Here is a 16,399-nt window from a genome sequence, read left to right as displayed (position 1 = left end):
GAACCTGAAAAAAATAAGATTCGATGTAAAGCAAAAGATTTCACGACTGATAAGGTTTGGGATTCATTTTCCCATTAAGTTAGATCCTGATGATGTCACAGGGATGGAGTGTATTTTCTTCTCGCAAAAATGGGCCAAAGCCTATAAGATTTCCAATGGTAGCCTAGGACATTAGTTTATATAGCATTGATTGATTGATTGATTAGCCATAGTCTCTTAGGGTTTGGACCTAAGTAGTCATAGAATTAGGTATAAAGAAACAGACTTAGGAAAACCTAAATTTGCAAGAGTGCAGCAATGCAATATAAAGCCGAATCCAAGGACGTCTAGGTTCTAGTTTTGAGGGGAGTAAAATGTGTTTTAAGGGGGTTATCTAATTTATTTCTTTAAAATTTTGAGGGGGGTAAAATGATGGGTTTCAAAGTTCGTGAGGGTTAAACATCCCTTTACACCCCCCCCCCTTTGAATGTCATTGGCCTAACCTAACCTGACCTGAATAATAAACAATCAAATTCATTTAAAAATTATAAGGTGGGAGTTTTTGTGCTAAACAGGGCACTTTGAGGGAAAATGCCGACTATTTAAATTATTTTTATTAATTCCTTGTGTTGACCGGGATCTTTGAGCAGGGCACAGTATATGGAGGTCAACAGGAAAAATCCACCTAAAATATTTCAAAATTATAACAACAACCAAGATTTTATAGTCATTTTCAAATTGTCAGGGATCTTAAGGGTTAAGGCAATGTACGATACATTTGTATACATTCCCAATTATGATAGAATAAAAGTACTCCTTATATAGATCAAAGTTATTGGGTGAAAAGTTTGGGAACTTGTAGTTTGGAAACAAGTGTTAAGAATTATTTAAACTATGACAAATTTATAATTATGTAAGCTAAAGTATTTAACATTGTGACGGAGTGACATACGGACGGACTACGGACATACCTTTGTTTTGGAGCAGCTGCGCTTTTTATTAAAGCAAAAATATTGGAAGGGAAAATATGTATAACTTATAAAATAGCAATTCTTTTTTTAACCCTTACAGATCGGGCCACAATTCCCACCTTAATAGATGGGGGGGGGGGGGGGGCTAATTTAGACCCCTCCCTCTATCTCGGCTCCTGTTACAGATAGAGACATAAATTTTTTTTCAGGTGGTTCATGTGCATTTTTGGAGAAAATTACTTAGTCTAGTCTTAGCGGCCAGACCGCTCCTTAGCACCTTTTTAGCGGCCAGCCGCTAAATATTAAAACAGCTGTAGAGCGGCCATTTTTAAAGCTAGGATAACCAAATTTTAGGACGGACTTTTATTTTTTATAAAAAAATTACTTTTTCTGACCATCGCCGAAAAACGGAAAAACCGGAAACCGCCATTTTCGGCGGTTACGGTGGTAAGACGGCGGTTGGCGGCGCCAATTAATATTTTTATCTGTTTTTTTATCACAGTAAAAGAATAGATAAAAAATTTGGCTGGTCTAGAGCTGTTTTTAAATTCGGCGGCTCGCAGCTTAAAAACGGCCAAACTACAGGTAGGAAATAGAAAATCAGGCAAAAATCGGCCAAGGAGTGGTCAAATGGTCATAACTTTACTATTCACGGAGGTTCATTTTTGCTCAAGGTTTACCAAAAACATTTTAGGTCTCTAGATGTAATAGAAGCCACGATATTCATGATATATGTCTATAATAAAAGCTGGACAAAAAATCGGTCATAAAATAGGTCATGGAGCGGTCAAGGTATCATAACTTTTATGATATTTTATTAAAACAGCTAGTCGGTGCTTTCAGTGATTATTAGATGAAAATGATCCATAGAATTTAGATTTGCAATCGTTTTTTTTTGTAGACCTCTTATTTTTGAAGTAATTTAAGTTTTTTTTAATTAAGTTGGTTTTAAGTTACTAAAACACACCAAAGAAAGAAGCCAATTGTCATTATGAACAAAAATATTTAGATCTTTAATTTGACACCTTACTTTTTGAATTCTGTGAGGTAATTATAAAAAAATCAATTTTTTAAATCCTGGTGAATCCAAACTTTGAACTTAAATATATCATTAATATATATTCATGTTCATATATACCTTTAGAATGAGAAAAATATTACGATTCCATTCTAAGCAAAATTGTAAAAAAGTAATCAAACTGTAATAAAAAAAAAATAAGTTTATTTTTAGAATTGTAACTAGCAAATCACAAATAAATAGCCAAACATAATTTTTGGCTTTAAAGGGTTAACTTAAAGAAAAAAAAATAAGGCGTTCTCCTCTTAAAATTTTTTTTTTCAATTTTGAGGGAATTTTGAGGGTAAAGCAATATAATGTATAAACAATTTTACCTTTGAAGCTTTTTTAGCTAGTAGTAAATATTGAGATAGGACTCGGAAGCTAGGTACAATTTCGGAAACTAAAATTCAGTACATCAAAATTAAATAAATGTACAATGCAATGTAACAGATATTTTTTAAGCACAAGAAACAATAATACATTTTTAACTGCATTGTTTTGAAGTTTATTATAGACTGAAGCATATTTGTTCATAATTTTTCATTATTTACATGTTATGTAAGTATTATTATTTTATTGCAGTATCTATTGATTATATTGTATGAACACTCTCCTTTTTTCAAGCAATTCTATTTTTTAATTTTTGATGATTAGCTTCCCTATTTGTCAATTTTTGATGGATCTATTCTATGGATCATTTTACATCTACTACTCACTGAAAGCACAGAATAGCTGTTTTAAAAAAATATCACAAAAGTTAGGACACCTTCTTTAAATATATTCTGAAAAAAAGTGTTACTTTTATTATCTGGAGTTTTTTTGCTGGATTAGGATTGTCAAGAAATATATTAAATCAATATTTTTTTTCAATTAATAATTTAATTGTCAATTATGTAAACAATTAAGGATGACAACATCCAAATGTAGAAAACAAAAAAAATCATACAATAGACAAACGTGCAAAGTGAATTATATGGTAGTTTTGCTACCAGAATCTTGTTGTACCTGAAATGGAAAATATAGCTGTGAAGCTTGTTGCTTTTAGAACAGCCCCGGCAACAAAGGGTGAAACTAATCCTGCTAGGTAGGACATTGACTGAATAATTGAAAATCTAAACAAAAATAGTTATTATGAAAAAATATATAGATTTTTTCATTAATTTAGGCATGCTAGTATTGTACCATTTTGCTTTTATGGATGTTGTCATCCGTGTTGATAAACCCTTAGATTTCCTTTATTTTGCTAAAGCTAAATATAGGTTTTTACTCTCCATATTCAATTGAATATGATTTACTACCATTCCTCACCAAAATAAAGGAAAAGGTAAAACAAGGACAATAAAATCTATTATCTTTCATAAAATAAATACAACTTTACAACTCGGATTTTTAAAGGATATGACAATGAATGATAACTTCTACTTAAATTCTAACCAGCATATGACTGAATAATAATATAGGAAATATTCTACTTATTAATTTACCTGGTATTTCTAGTTTCCAAGGTAGAGTCATTAGTAATATAGGAAATATTCTACTTATTAATTTACCTAGTAGTTCTAGTTTCCAGGGTTGAGTCACTAGTAATATAGGAAATATTCCACTTCTTAATTTACTATGTAGTTCTAGTTTCCAGAGTAGAGTCACTAGTAATATAGGAAATATTCTACTTATTAATTTACCTGGTAGTTCTAGTTTCCAGGGTTGAGTCACTGGTAATATAGGAAATATTCTACTTATTACTTTACCTAGTAGTTCTAGTTTCCAGGGTAGTGTCACTAGTAATATAGGAAATATTCCACTTATTAATTTACCTTGTAGTTCTAGTTTCCAGGGTGGAGTCACTGGTAATATAGGAAATATTCTACTAATTAATTTACCTTGTAGTTCTAGTTTCCAGGGTAGAGTCACTAGTAATATAGGAAATATTCTACTTATTAATTTACCTAGTGGTTCTAGTTTCCAGGGTAGAGTCACTGGTAATATAGGAAATATTCCACTTATTAATTTACCTGGTAGTTCTAGTTTCCAGGGTTGAGTCACTGGTAATATAGGAAATATTCTACTTATTAATTTACCTTGTAGTTCTAGTTTCCAGGGCGGAGTCACTAGTAATATAGGAAATATTTCATATATTAATCTACCTGGTAGTTCTAGTTTCCAGGGTTGATTAATTTACCTAGTAGTTCTAGTTTCCAGGGTTGAGTCACTAGTAATATAGGAAATATTCCACTTCTTAATTTACCTTGTAGTTCTAGTTTCCAGAGTAGAGTCACTAGTTATATAGGAAATATTCTACTTATTAATTTACCTGGTAGTTCTAGTTTCCAGGGTTGAGTCACTGGTAATATAGGAAATATTCTACTTATTAATTTACCTTGTAGTTCTAGTTTCCAGGGCGGAGTCACTAGTAATATAGGAAATATTTCATTTATTAATCTACCTGGTAGTTCTAGTTTCCAGGGTAGAGTCACTAGTAATATAGGAAATATTCCACTTAATAATTTACCTAGTAGTTCTAGTTTCCAGGGTAGAGTCACTGGTAATATAGGAAATATTCCACTTATTAATTTACCTGGTAGTTCTAGTTTCCAGGGTTGAGTCACTGGTAATATAGGAAATATTCTACTTATTAATTTACCTTGTAGTTCTAGTTTCCAGGGCGGAGTCACTAGTAATATAGGAAATATTTCATTTATTAATCTACCTGGTAGTTCTAGTTTCCAGGGTAGAGTCACTAGTAATATAGGAAATATTCCACTTATTAATTTACCTAGTAGTTCTAGTTTCCAAGGTAGAGTCATTAGTAATATAGGAAATATTCTACTTATTAATTTACCTTGTAGATCTAGTTTCCAGGGTAGAGTCACTAGTAATATAGGAAATATTTCATTTATTAATTTACCTGGTAGTTCTAGTTTCCAGGGTAGAGTCACTAGTAATATAGGAAATATTCCACTTAATAATTTACCTAGTAGTTCTAGTTTCCAGGGTAGAGTCACTAGTAATATAGGAAATATTTCATTTATTAATTTACCTGGTAGTTCTAGTTTCCAGGGTAGAGTCACTAGTAATATAGGAAATATTCCACTTAATAATTTACCTAGTAGTTCTAGTTTCCAGGGTAGAGTCACTAGTAATATTTCACTTATTAATTTACCTAGTAGTTCTAGTTTTCAGGTTGGAGTTACTGGTAATATAGAAAATATTCCACTTATTAGTTTACCTAGTAGTTCTAGTTTCCAGGGTAGAATCACTGGTAATATTGGAAATATTCCACTTATTAGTGGTTGTAGTTTCTAGGGTAGAATCACTAGTAATATAGGAAATATTCCACTTATTAATTTACCTAGTAGTTCTAGTTTCCAGGGTAGAATCCCTAGTAATATTGGCAATATTCCACTTATTAATTTACCTAGAAGTTATAGTTTCCAGTGTAGAGTCACTAGTAATATAGGAAATATTCCACTTATTAATTTATTATTTACCTAGTAGTTCTAGTTTCTAGGGTAGAGTCACTGGTAATATAGGAAAACATTCCAGCTGTTGTCGCCGTTGGTCCACCCCACAAACCTGAAATTTTTAATTAATTTATGTGTCCGTTAGTGGCGGACGTTTCTCTAAAAGTGAATAGACATGCATAATGCCCTCCCCCCCCCCTACCCCCTTCATTTTGTAATAATTAGAGCAGACAATTTTAGTTACTAGAGGTGGCGTTCAAAAATTATCCCGCTATTGGCTAGATTGAATATTAATCTTTTTCTTCCATTGTCCAATCCCTGAATATCAACCCAACTACAAAAAAAGTTACTATTCATAAAGATTACTACGACTTTAGTTTTGTATTTTCATAATTTTTTAAAGATAAATGTCCCTCTCTCTCACTTCCCTTTCATTCCATCTTTTTTAAATTTCATTATTTTTATTTAAAACCGTATTTATAATTTTGTCTCTCTTTCTTTAAAATATTTTAGGATCCTGGAATTTTTTTGTTTCAAATTATCGTCCTGAAAGGGTTAAAATGTTTAGTTAAATGTTAAATTTTAGTTTAATTTCTGAACACATTTCAGACGCGTCACTAGTATCAAATTATTTACTATTTTATAAATTTAAATTTTTGGATCATGGAAAGAAAACAAAGTCATTCCTAATTAGGACATAAGTCACAGGAAATTGGTCTAAGGAAGGCCAATGATGTCCTTCATCTAACAAAATCTAACTTAAGGGAGGTGACTTATGTCCTTTGTCTGACAAATTCTTACATTAGGAAAGCTGCTTATGTCCTTCATATTGCAAAACTTAGCTTTTCTGTCCTTCACATAGCAAAACCTCACAAAACATAGCATTTCTGTCCTTCACATAGCAAATTCTTGCAAAACATAGCAAATTCTTGCAAAACATAGTAAATTCTTGCAAAACTTAGCATTTCTGTCCTTAAACTCTTGTTATGTGTGTTCTGATTTAGTTCTGATCTCCTGTTAGAAAAAGGTCAGAAAAACCTATTTTTTGTGAGATTTTGCTATGTTTTGGACCAAAAAGCTATGTTTTGCAATATTTTGCTATGTTAAGGACAGAAATGCTAAGTTTTCCAAGAATTTGCTATGTTTTGCAAGAATTTGCTATGTTTTGCAAGAATTTGCTATGTTTTGCAAGAATTTGCTATGATTTGCAAGAATTTGCTATGTGAAGGACAGAAATGCTATGTTTTGCAAGAATTTGCTATGTTTTTCAAGAATTTGCTATTTTTTTGCAGAATTTGCTATGTTTTGCAAGAATTTGCTATTTTTTGCAAGAATTTGCTATGTGGAGGACAGAAATGCTATGTTTTGTGAGATTTTGCTATGTTTTGCAAGAATTTGCTATGTGAAGGACAGAAATGCTATGTTTTGCAAGAATTTGCTATGTTTTGCAAGAATTTGCTAGGTTTTGCAAGAATTTGCTATGTTTTGCAAGAATTTGCTATGTGAAGGACAGAAATACTATGTTTTGCAAGAATTTGCTATGTGAAGGACCAAAAAGCTAGGTTTTGTGTGGTGAAGGGAATTTGCAAGAATTTGCTCTGTGGAGGACAAAAATGCTATGTTTTGTGAGATTTTGCTATGTTTTGCAAGATTTTGCTATGTGAAGGACAGAAATGCTATGTTTTGCAAGAATTTGCTATGTTTTGCAAGAATTTGCTATGTTTTGCAAGAATTTGCTATGTTTTGCAAAAATTTGCTATGTGAAGGACAGAAATACTATGTTTTGCAAGAATTTGCTATGTGAAGGACCAAAAAGCTAGGTTTTGTGTGGTGAAGGGAGGCTACTTATGTCCTCCATCTTGCAAAATCTTTGTTAAGGGAGACAAGTTATGCCCTTCATCTAACAAATTCTCACATAAGGGAAGCTACTTATGTCCTTCCTAGGAAGATGACTTCTGTCCTAATTAAGGAATGACTTTGTTTTCTTTCCATGATCCAAATTTTCTATTTTATGAATGGAAATTTGATACTTTAATATAATTCAATTAGCAACATGAAATAAGAAAATGAATTTATTCTTCATAGAGTAAAATAATGTGTCTTATTGTTCTGGTCAATGAGAGTTTGTTATGGATTATTGGAGCACTATGAGTATTAAACACTCTACTATTGGAAGATTCGAGCTCATTTATAGACATTTATTTCCTATATAGATCTGTCATGGATCTTGATGCAATAAAGCAAGCGGTTTTATAAAAAATCTGTTGAAAATAATTCATAAGGTAAATAACAGAAAAAGTAATCGCTCATATAGGTATAAAATAAGTAGCTGTGCTAGAGGCAGCTTATGGTGCCTATAAGAAAAAAAGGACGCCATACAATGCACAGACTAAATCACCTTTGGCAGGCCAGTATAGATGTTAATTGACTATTGTTAGGCCACTATGACGTTATTTTTAAAGGCACTACAAAAAGCTTCGCTGTGCTACTAAAATACAATTACCTGATAAAGCACTCGCTATAGCGAACCAATAGGTATTCATGGTGACTATTTCACTGACTAAATAAAATTAGAATATTCAATATTTGTGAGTCAAGAACCCGCCCCCTTCACCCCCCTCCTTTCTCTTATATTATAAGTAAGTTAAAAATAAGGCGTAGTTTTTTTTATTGGTTTGTTAATTACTTCTGGACAGGTTAGATGATTAGGATTAGGTGCTGAACAGACTGGCAAGATTAGGGCCCCCCTCATGGGTTAGGCATAGGAAAAAAATTCCTTTCATTGTTCATTAATATAAAAAAGAGGGAAGGGGTTATCATCGATCGACTACCCACCCTTATTTTCAATTCATTTTAAAAATAAGACAGGGGAATGTCGGTGTTCAACAGGCACTTTGTGTAAAAGCAACAATTTTTTATTAAAAATAATTGAAAAGGTATTATTTATTTAAAACTTACTTGAAACGTAGATGATAGCGGCTAAAGCTTGTCCAATACTGGGAAGAATCAAGGGCAACTCAAATTTTAAAATAGTTATAAGCAGGGCGGGTAAGTGATTATTGGTTATATAGAACACTTTATTTGTTAGGTATACATTTTGATTTAACTTAAAAGATTATTTGTAAACATTTACAAAATGAATAATAAAACTTAATTATAATATAAACATAAGAAAGGAAAAAGGAAAAATAAATACTTTCAAAATACCCTTCAGGACCCCATCCTTATAGAGCTCTCTATGCTCTGGAGGACCCTTATTGCAATTTTGGTTTGTAATGTTGGGAGTTCAGGACTAACCCCCCAAAAAATAACCGACAAATAACTATAGACTCACCTTTCTTCCAAAGTAATCACTCCAACTGCCCATTAAAATATCAACCAACAAACTAAAATTTAACAAAACTTTAATATAATGGTACCCAAAATCTTATAAACTCGTTTTCTCATTCATAGGCTCAAACTGGCAATAACCAACTAATAATTTGTAAGGTAACTTTGTATATCATAATTAGTTATGTAATTCAATTTCTTGTATTTATTCGAATCCGGTGGATAGGAACCGGTTCTCATCCATACGAAAAAACTATGTCTAGCAACGTATTATAACCAGCTTTCTACGAATATAGAAATGTACAATCATAAGATTAAAACTAGTTTTTTTAGCCGTTGCCTTCGGCACCTCGGGGTTAAAAAAAAACTAGTTTTAATCTTATAATTGTACATTCTATATCCGCGAAAAGCCGTTTATAATATGATGCGAGAAATAACTATTCTCGTATTTATTCGAATCCGGTGGATAGGAACCGGTTCTCATCCATACGAAAAAATATAACAAGTTTTCTACGAATATAAAAATGTACCTTCGGCATTTCGGGGCTAAACAAACTGGTTTTAATCTTATAAGTGTACATTTTATATCCGCGGAAATCCGTAGCGAATAGGATACCTGCGGCACTCCACAAATGATAATTATACCTTGGTAAAGAATAAGAAATAGTTGTATAGCGAATAGGATACCTGCGGCACTCCACAAATGATAATTATACCTTGGTAAAGAATAACAAATAGTTGTATAGCGAATAGGATAACTGCGGCACTCCACAAATGATAATTATACCTTGGTACAGAATAACAAATAGTTGTATAGCGAATAGGATACCTGCGACACTCCACAAATGATAATTCTACCTTGGTACAGAATAACAAATAGTTGTATAGCGAATAGGATACCTGCGGCACTCCACAAATGATAATTATACCTTGGTACAGAATAACAAATAGATGTATAGCGAATCCAATGTGATGCATCTTTTGATATCTAAAATATAAATAAATTAACAAAATCATCAATTTTAATGTTATGTAAACTTTACTTCCCTGTGAGTGGCCCTAACCCTGTGTGGCCTATACCTGCGGCATCCCAACCTGCGGAGCTACCCAGTAACCAATATAACCTAATCAACACTTTAGGGGAAACTGCCTATTTAAATTGGTGATACGTACCGTATGTAAATACATCTATAATTCAAAAAGCAAAAGATGTTTTAATTAAATAATAACTTACTTTAATTACTGCATTTGTATCATTCCACGTGTTCATTGCCTGTATGTCAACCAAAATATTTAGAATATTCATCTTTATATCATACATCTCTACTCTATAGTACTTGAATGTTCGTCTGTAAGTTTGACAGTTTGTTCATTGTTATAACCAATAAATAGAAATGGATTCCTTTAGCTTATTTAAAATTTAGAGCGTTTTAACCAAGGGTGTGCACATGATTTTGTTGATGATGGTAGGGGGGGAGGGAGTTTCAAAGATACAACCAAAATAATTAGAAGATAGAGTCAATTAACCCTTAGATTGTACAACCCTTGTCTTGAAGTTCTAACCGGGCAGTGGGCATGGTAATGAGTTGCGCCTCTTTTGGGCCAAGTTATTCCCTCTACCTTAACTATATATGTCGTGCACTAGTCATAGCAGTAGTGGAAAACATTTTAACGTCGTTAGTTATAACTCGGTGTTGGAACAAGTTTCGAACCTTCCTGACAACAAGTGGATGATCTACGTATTACGCCACAGTCATGGATTAGAAGATTATGCAACGGCCAAGGGGAGTGTCAAGCTAAAAAAAGAGGGGAAAATTTTGCACTCATTTACCAAGCAATGAACGCTTTTGGGTATGTTGATTATGCAAGGCGGTGTATCCTCACCTTCACAATAAACAGCGCCTCTATTGTCGTCTGTATTACACCCCCATTGATTTTAGTTTACAGGGGGTGTTAGAATTTTTGGGTCCGCGCCCCTATGTCCCTGTATTTATTTACTATGCAGTAGCGCAGCTACTCTACAACTAGATAATTTTCTAAATTCCTGGCAGGATAGATTTGAATTAATACTTCTCAAATAATCTTCACATGATCTAAATAAATGAAAAAAATTAATTTTTTAAATGAAGAATACACCACTTTAATTTAGTTTATATTTATATTGTAGATTCGCTGTTAGCGAAATGTCAGGGAGGAAGGGAACATTGGACTATAAATTATACTAGTATCCAAAGTTAGCCACGTTTTCTTTTTCACTTTGCTTAAAAACTTTGGGTACTATTACAGAATTTTAGATTCAACCATAAATTTTAATCTACAGAAGGGATACTTTGTTTATCACCATTGGGGGTTATACATCAATTTATCGTTGCCTTATCCCTTTAGATTACTGCGATAAGGGGTATCGTTTTAATTTTTTTTGAATAGGCAGTAATCAATTAAAGGTGATGTAATGGGAGAGGTACTAAATAGACTAAAAGATGCATACATACATACTTACAAAGACAGACATCCTGTTACTTTATAATATACGAAAATATAAGCTACCTTTGATAAATTAGTGGCTGTAAGGCAGAATATAAAAAATAAATTCCAATGAAGTAGAATAACATCCCAGGCTCCACTGTTATCTAAACAGAAAATTGCATTGCTAATATGGTGTTCATTTATCGGTCAGTAGGTTGCTCAAGTAAAAGGTGAGGGTATGGGGTAAAGAGGATGGATAGTGGTATTGTTAAATTAGCCAGCTGGAAGTACCATTTTATTAAGAGTAGACGAAAATCAATATCCAGGTAAATATAAATCAATTATTGCAGGCAACAAACTTTTCTAATAATTTCTTAAATTTACAGAAGGGATGATTTAGCTAATCATCATTAGGTTTGTACAATAATTTATCATTCATCGTCTTATCCCTTTAGATTCATGATTGCTCGTCTGTAAATAATTGTTTTTTTTTGTCTTTCCCTTTGCTTCTTAAAAAATGTTTAAAAGCAAAGCATTTTTATTTTCTATGTTACTTATCAAATACAATAAATATTTCAAGTTGAAGTTCATTTACACTGCATTATGACTCAATTCAAGTTGTTTTACAGTTTAAAGGGACTGTGAACCAAAAAAATTTCTCATCATATTATCAAACCTGAACATCATCTCATTCATATAATCTTAACAATAGGACCAAACGGGCTCTTGTTTCCTTAAAACGGCTTTTTCCGCTGAATTTTACTAAATCCAAGATTGGAAGAAATTTTTCTGGAGTATATAAATGTGCAATTAATTGTCTTTTTCTCCGTCTATAGTTAAAACTAAACTTTTTGACATAGTTCTCTATTTTTCCTAACAGTTAAGTCTACTTTTAACATAATCCTTGCCTTTAACCAATGTATAGTTACTTAGAAATTGATAAAATAAGCAATATTTTTTATTTAATATCAAATACAATAACAAAGCCAAAAACAGGTTTTTTTGATAGTAAACAATAAACTTCAGTTGGCTCATCTCTCAACCACTTTTGATTACAAATTTTAAAATAATAAAAGTGCAATATTTCTTTATAAACAGTCTGATAAAAGTGTAATCTTAATACTCTAAGTGGGTTATTTATTGTCCGACACAAGAAAAAAGGATATTATTAGTTTAAATAACCTTTAAGATTCAATCATATGTTGACAGTGAGGTACTTTTTTGTCAATAACACAAATTTAAAATAGATCTTTATTTCTTAATTACTATGTTATTATAACATGATTTGGAAATTTTATGTCATAAAATTAATCATTAACAGTTAGTAAATTGTTTCAACTATGACAAGTTAAATATCCCTAGAAACACTAGTAAACAAAAACATTATGATTTTCCTTGTTTTTCCATTTTTCCCTCCCAAAATGCCGCAAAATCAAGGCATAAATCCACTATATTTTTTGTTAATAGGGCGTTTTTTGTTGATCAGTATAGTGAAAGGTGCTTAGAAAATATTAAGATTTGATCTAATCAGATGAGAAATTTTTACATTCACACTCCCTTTAAGAAAATTGGAGGCTTTCTTGATTTTCCGCCAAAATGAACCAATCATGTAAAAATACTAGCATATTATTGGTTGCCAATTCACAAAGGAGATATGAAATTGGTTAATTTTAGCGGCAAATTATAAATTTAGAAATTCTAAGTTATAATACAATAAATGTTAATTAAGTTTGGGTCGGCTTTAATAGACGTCCAAGGGTTGGACGGTAAAGGGGTGTTTAAGGATCCACTAAAACTTTATAACCTTAGCCCAGTTTACAAAAGTCAAAGGTCGACCTCTGGAAATTTTAGGTCGACCTATAGAAGCTTTAGGTAAACCGATTTTATAAAGGTATTTGTGGGTTGTACTTGTTTAGGTTGACCTACAGAAAAAATCGGTATTTTTGAACTGGGCACTTATTTTACCTCCCTAAATTTCTTTAAAAAATACATGAGATTACCCCCCATTAAACATTTAAACCCCTCATTTTACCCTAATCAAAAACAAAGCTTTATTCTTTGTTTGTTTAATGAATACTAGCGGCTACGCCCCTAGAGGCCTCTAGGGGCACTTGAGGAGGGGGGAGTCGAATTTGATTACCCAATTTCTTATTTTAGATTTTAAATGAAAAATTTTAAAAAATATTTTGGGGGTTGAAATTTTTTTTTTTTGGGGGGGGGGTGCCCCCCCCCATCATTTTTAATTTTAGTTAAAAAACGAAAAAAAAATTTTTTTGGGGGGTTATTTTTCATTTTTCGGGGGTTGGGGGTGTCCCACCCCCCAAGAAAATAGTTATAAACCTTCCCGGGACTTATGAGAAGTTACCCTGTTAAGGAGAACCCAATCGGTTCAGCGGTTAGCGAGATCCTACGGTACAGACACACACACAGATACACACACAGACAAACAAACATCCTGTTACTTTAGTATAAGGATTATATTGAAACCTAAACAAAATTATAAAATTGTACTAACAAAAAAGGATACAAACTTACCCTTTCTATCATTTTAAGGATTCTACTCATCATCATTTTAATATTTGTTATGTGCTTTATACCTAAACAAGGATGACAACATCCATAAAAGCGAAGCACTGAAACGGTAGGACAAACGGACATTAACACTTGTATAGTGTCTAAACTGAATTATCAGAATATAAAAGTATAAGAGTCGAAGCAAAACTGTAAGTAAATTTGTTGATAATGTTTATTGAGTTTATGGACATACTTACATTTTTAGGATTTGATTATAGAGTTGCTTCGCTTAAAATATTGTTCTTTGTTGTCCCAGGAATCAATATACCAAAAATAAGATCAAACGGATAATTAGATCACATAAAAATTTGCTGTTAAAAAATTAGAAAAATCAACATGTTTAAAATGGACGTACGGACATTCTGGTAATGATTATAGAGTTGCTACGCTTTCTAAATCGTACCTAACTACTACAGGAATCATCATGCAAAGTTTGACGGACGGACGGACGTACGGACGGACGGACCGACCCTAATTATAGAAAAGCTTCGCTTTTAAAAATCTGAAACATAAATTTATGTGTTGATTATCACATAAAAAGTTTGACACTTTTTGAAAAGTTTTACATATATTGGAATATAAATTATACTGAAACCTAATGTTTTTTTATAAATAAATTCTTTCATTAGTTTGCTTAGAAATTGTATTTTTTTTCATAGTTAATATTCGAACTGGCAGTGTCCGAACATTAAAACCAATAATCTTAAACTACGAAAAGGAAATTTTGTTTACCATCATTTGAGATGTTCAGTTCATCAATTTATCGTCCATTGTCTTATTACAATCCATGAATTTACATAAGTTTATTCACTAAACAGATTAAAAAGAAATTATATTTATAAACAAAACACACATTTTCATTGAATAAATTAAAAAAATGTTTATATATTTATTGTAAGCGCTAATATTTAATTTAAGTAGGCAGGGAGGGGACATTGAATTGTAAATTACATTGATTGTTTTGTTTGAAACTAGTCCAAACGTTTCAACCCATAATTTTTATCTACTGAATGAGTAATCTTGTATATCATCATTGGGGATGTGTATCCAATTTATAAAGTCCATTGTCTCATTCATTAAGATATTCAAATGTAAGTCAACATTAGATACTTATTAAAAAACGATATGTAATTATTGCCGATTTTTCAATCTTATAATTTATTACTTAATTTTATGAGTATAATTAAGGTATTATTCGACAAACAGGTAAATAGGCGGACTTAAAAACACCCTACTAATTTAAATGTTTGACATTTTAAATATACAACTTACTATTATAATGCCTTAAATATAATCATGGTAAAACCTTTACAAAACCACCCTGTAAATACCTATCATATATATTAACATGGTACAAGCCTGAGAGGTCTAGCCTTCTTATTCATATAAATTTAAAAAAATTTTGTACTTTCAACATTCAACGCCATAAAGACTAAAAATCTGTTGTGATAACAGTATAATTATAATTATTACAGGACCATATCAAAATGATGCTTTGAGTTTTTGAATAATTTGACAATGGGCAATAAATTATCTTCCAACCAAAAGTCTTAAGCAAAGAATTTGCATTTGGTAGTGGATAGATTTTGGTTTTTGATATTTTATTTAGAACCCTAGCATTTAGGGTAAGGAGGACAGTGCAGTGTTAAAGCCTAAAACAATCCAATGATTTAAATTTAAGATAAATTTGCAACAAGAAAAACACCTCAGAATGTCTTTAGAGCTTCCATAACATTAAGAACACAATCGGTTTAGTAGTTATCCAAATCTTAAAATACAGGCAAAAGACCTTAATTAATCTTACTATATAAAGTATTAAGGTTCTTTTTATGTCTGCAGCTTAAGATTTCATAAAAGACAATACTGATTAAGTTCTTCATTTTATTGAAGCTTCACATAGGTCCCAAGGTGGTTTTATACTCTTGGTTTTCAGATTTCTTTCCCAACCACTTTGAATACAAAGTCCCTAGATGCTAGGATCGCAGCCATTTGTTATTTTAACAATTGGGTACTAAATAGAGTGTCACTGTCTAATTAAGATTTATGTATATATCATTTATAGCATCGTATTACAGACAATTTTCCACTCGTATTAAAATAAAAATCCTAAAATTTATACCATTTCGACCCATAGGTGCTAACAAAACCGGTTTTAATCTTATATTTTTCATTTGAATATCCGCGGAAAGTTGTCTATAATACGATGTGGTAAATAACTATTATCCCCCAAAAGAGAGGAAGGGGAGGTTGCCTCTTAGAGCTTAGAGCGGGGGGGGGGGGGTAGGGTTCCCTGGTCCACACACCACACACAGCAATTCATTTTGGTTAAAAAAATTTCTTCTTCTCTCTGGGGGGGGGGGGGGGAGGCGTCCAATCATAAAAAAATACTAAAAACCCTTCTTTGGCGGCCATTTCTAAACTTCACTGAAAATTGTGTAGGGATTAGTCTAGCCGTTTATGAGATCTTCCATAACACACTTACAACCTACTACTTTAGATTAATTATAGATTAGATAGGCCAAGAATGTCAGCAAAAAAATACTTCTATATAAAAGTGG

The 16,399-nt window shown here is 31.9% G+C and overlaps 1 protein-coding gene across 1 annotated transcript; it reads right to left on the bottom strand.

Moving 5' to 3' along the window:
* Positions 1–581: 581 nt before the first annotated feature.
* LOC145305387 (proton-coupled folate transporter-like) lies at positions 582–13,882 on the bottom strand. The gene is made up of 11 exons (XM_080147004.1): positions 13,803–13,882; positions 11,349–11,431; positions 10,849–10,894; positions 10,036–10,077; positions 9,731–9,789; positions 8,806–8,857; positions 8,430–8,487; positions 7,975–8,031; positions 5,499–5,583; positions 3,016–3,122; positions 582–664 (listed from the first exon to the last, which is right to left on the bottom strand). Exons 1-11 carry the CDS (start codon positions 13,836–13,838, stop codon positions 582–584), a joined length of 708 nt encoding a protein of 235 aa, XP_080003130.1. The 5' UTR covers positions 13,839–13,882.
* Positions 13,883–16,399: the final 2,517 nt, after the last annotated feature.

Source organism: Acartia tonsa, chromosome 14 (genome assembly GCF_053477335.1).
Source record: "Acartia tonsa isolate MP-2025a chromosome 14, ASM5347733v1, whole genome shotgun sequence".
In the NCBI taxonomy this organism is placed as follows: domain Eukaryota; kingdom Metazoa; phylum Arthropoda; class Copepoda; order Calanoida; family Acartiidae; genus Acartia; species Acartia tonsa.
The sequence above is the reverse complement of the archived record's forward strand: the minus strand, read 5'-3'. Positions and strand labels throughout refer to the sequence as shown.

Bases quoted from the DNA above. Each gene is read 5' to 3' on its own strand.
- LOC145305387 (XM_080147004.1), bottom strand. From the start codon at position 13,838: ATGATGATGAGTAGAATCCTTAAAATGATAGAAAGG. The intron at 11,432-13,802 runs GTAAGTTTGTAT...TTTTCTGTTTAG, and splicing joins TCCTTAAAATGATAGAAAGG to ATAACAGTGGAGCCTGGGAT. The intron at 10,078-10,848 runs CAGGAATTTAGA...TTGGTTGACATA, and splicing joins TTAATTCAAATCTATCCTGC to CAGGCAATGAACACGTGGAA.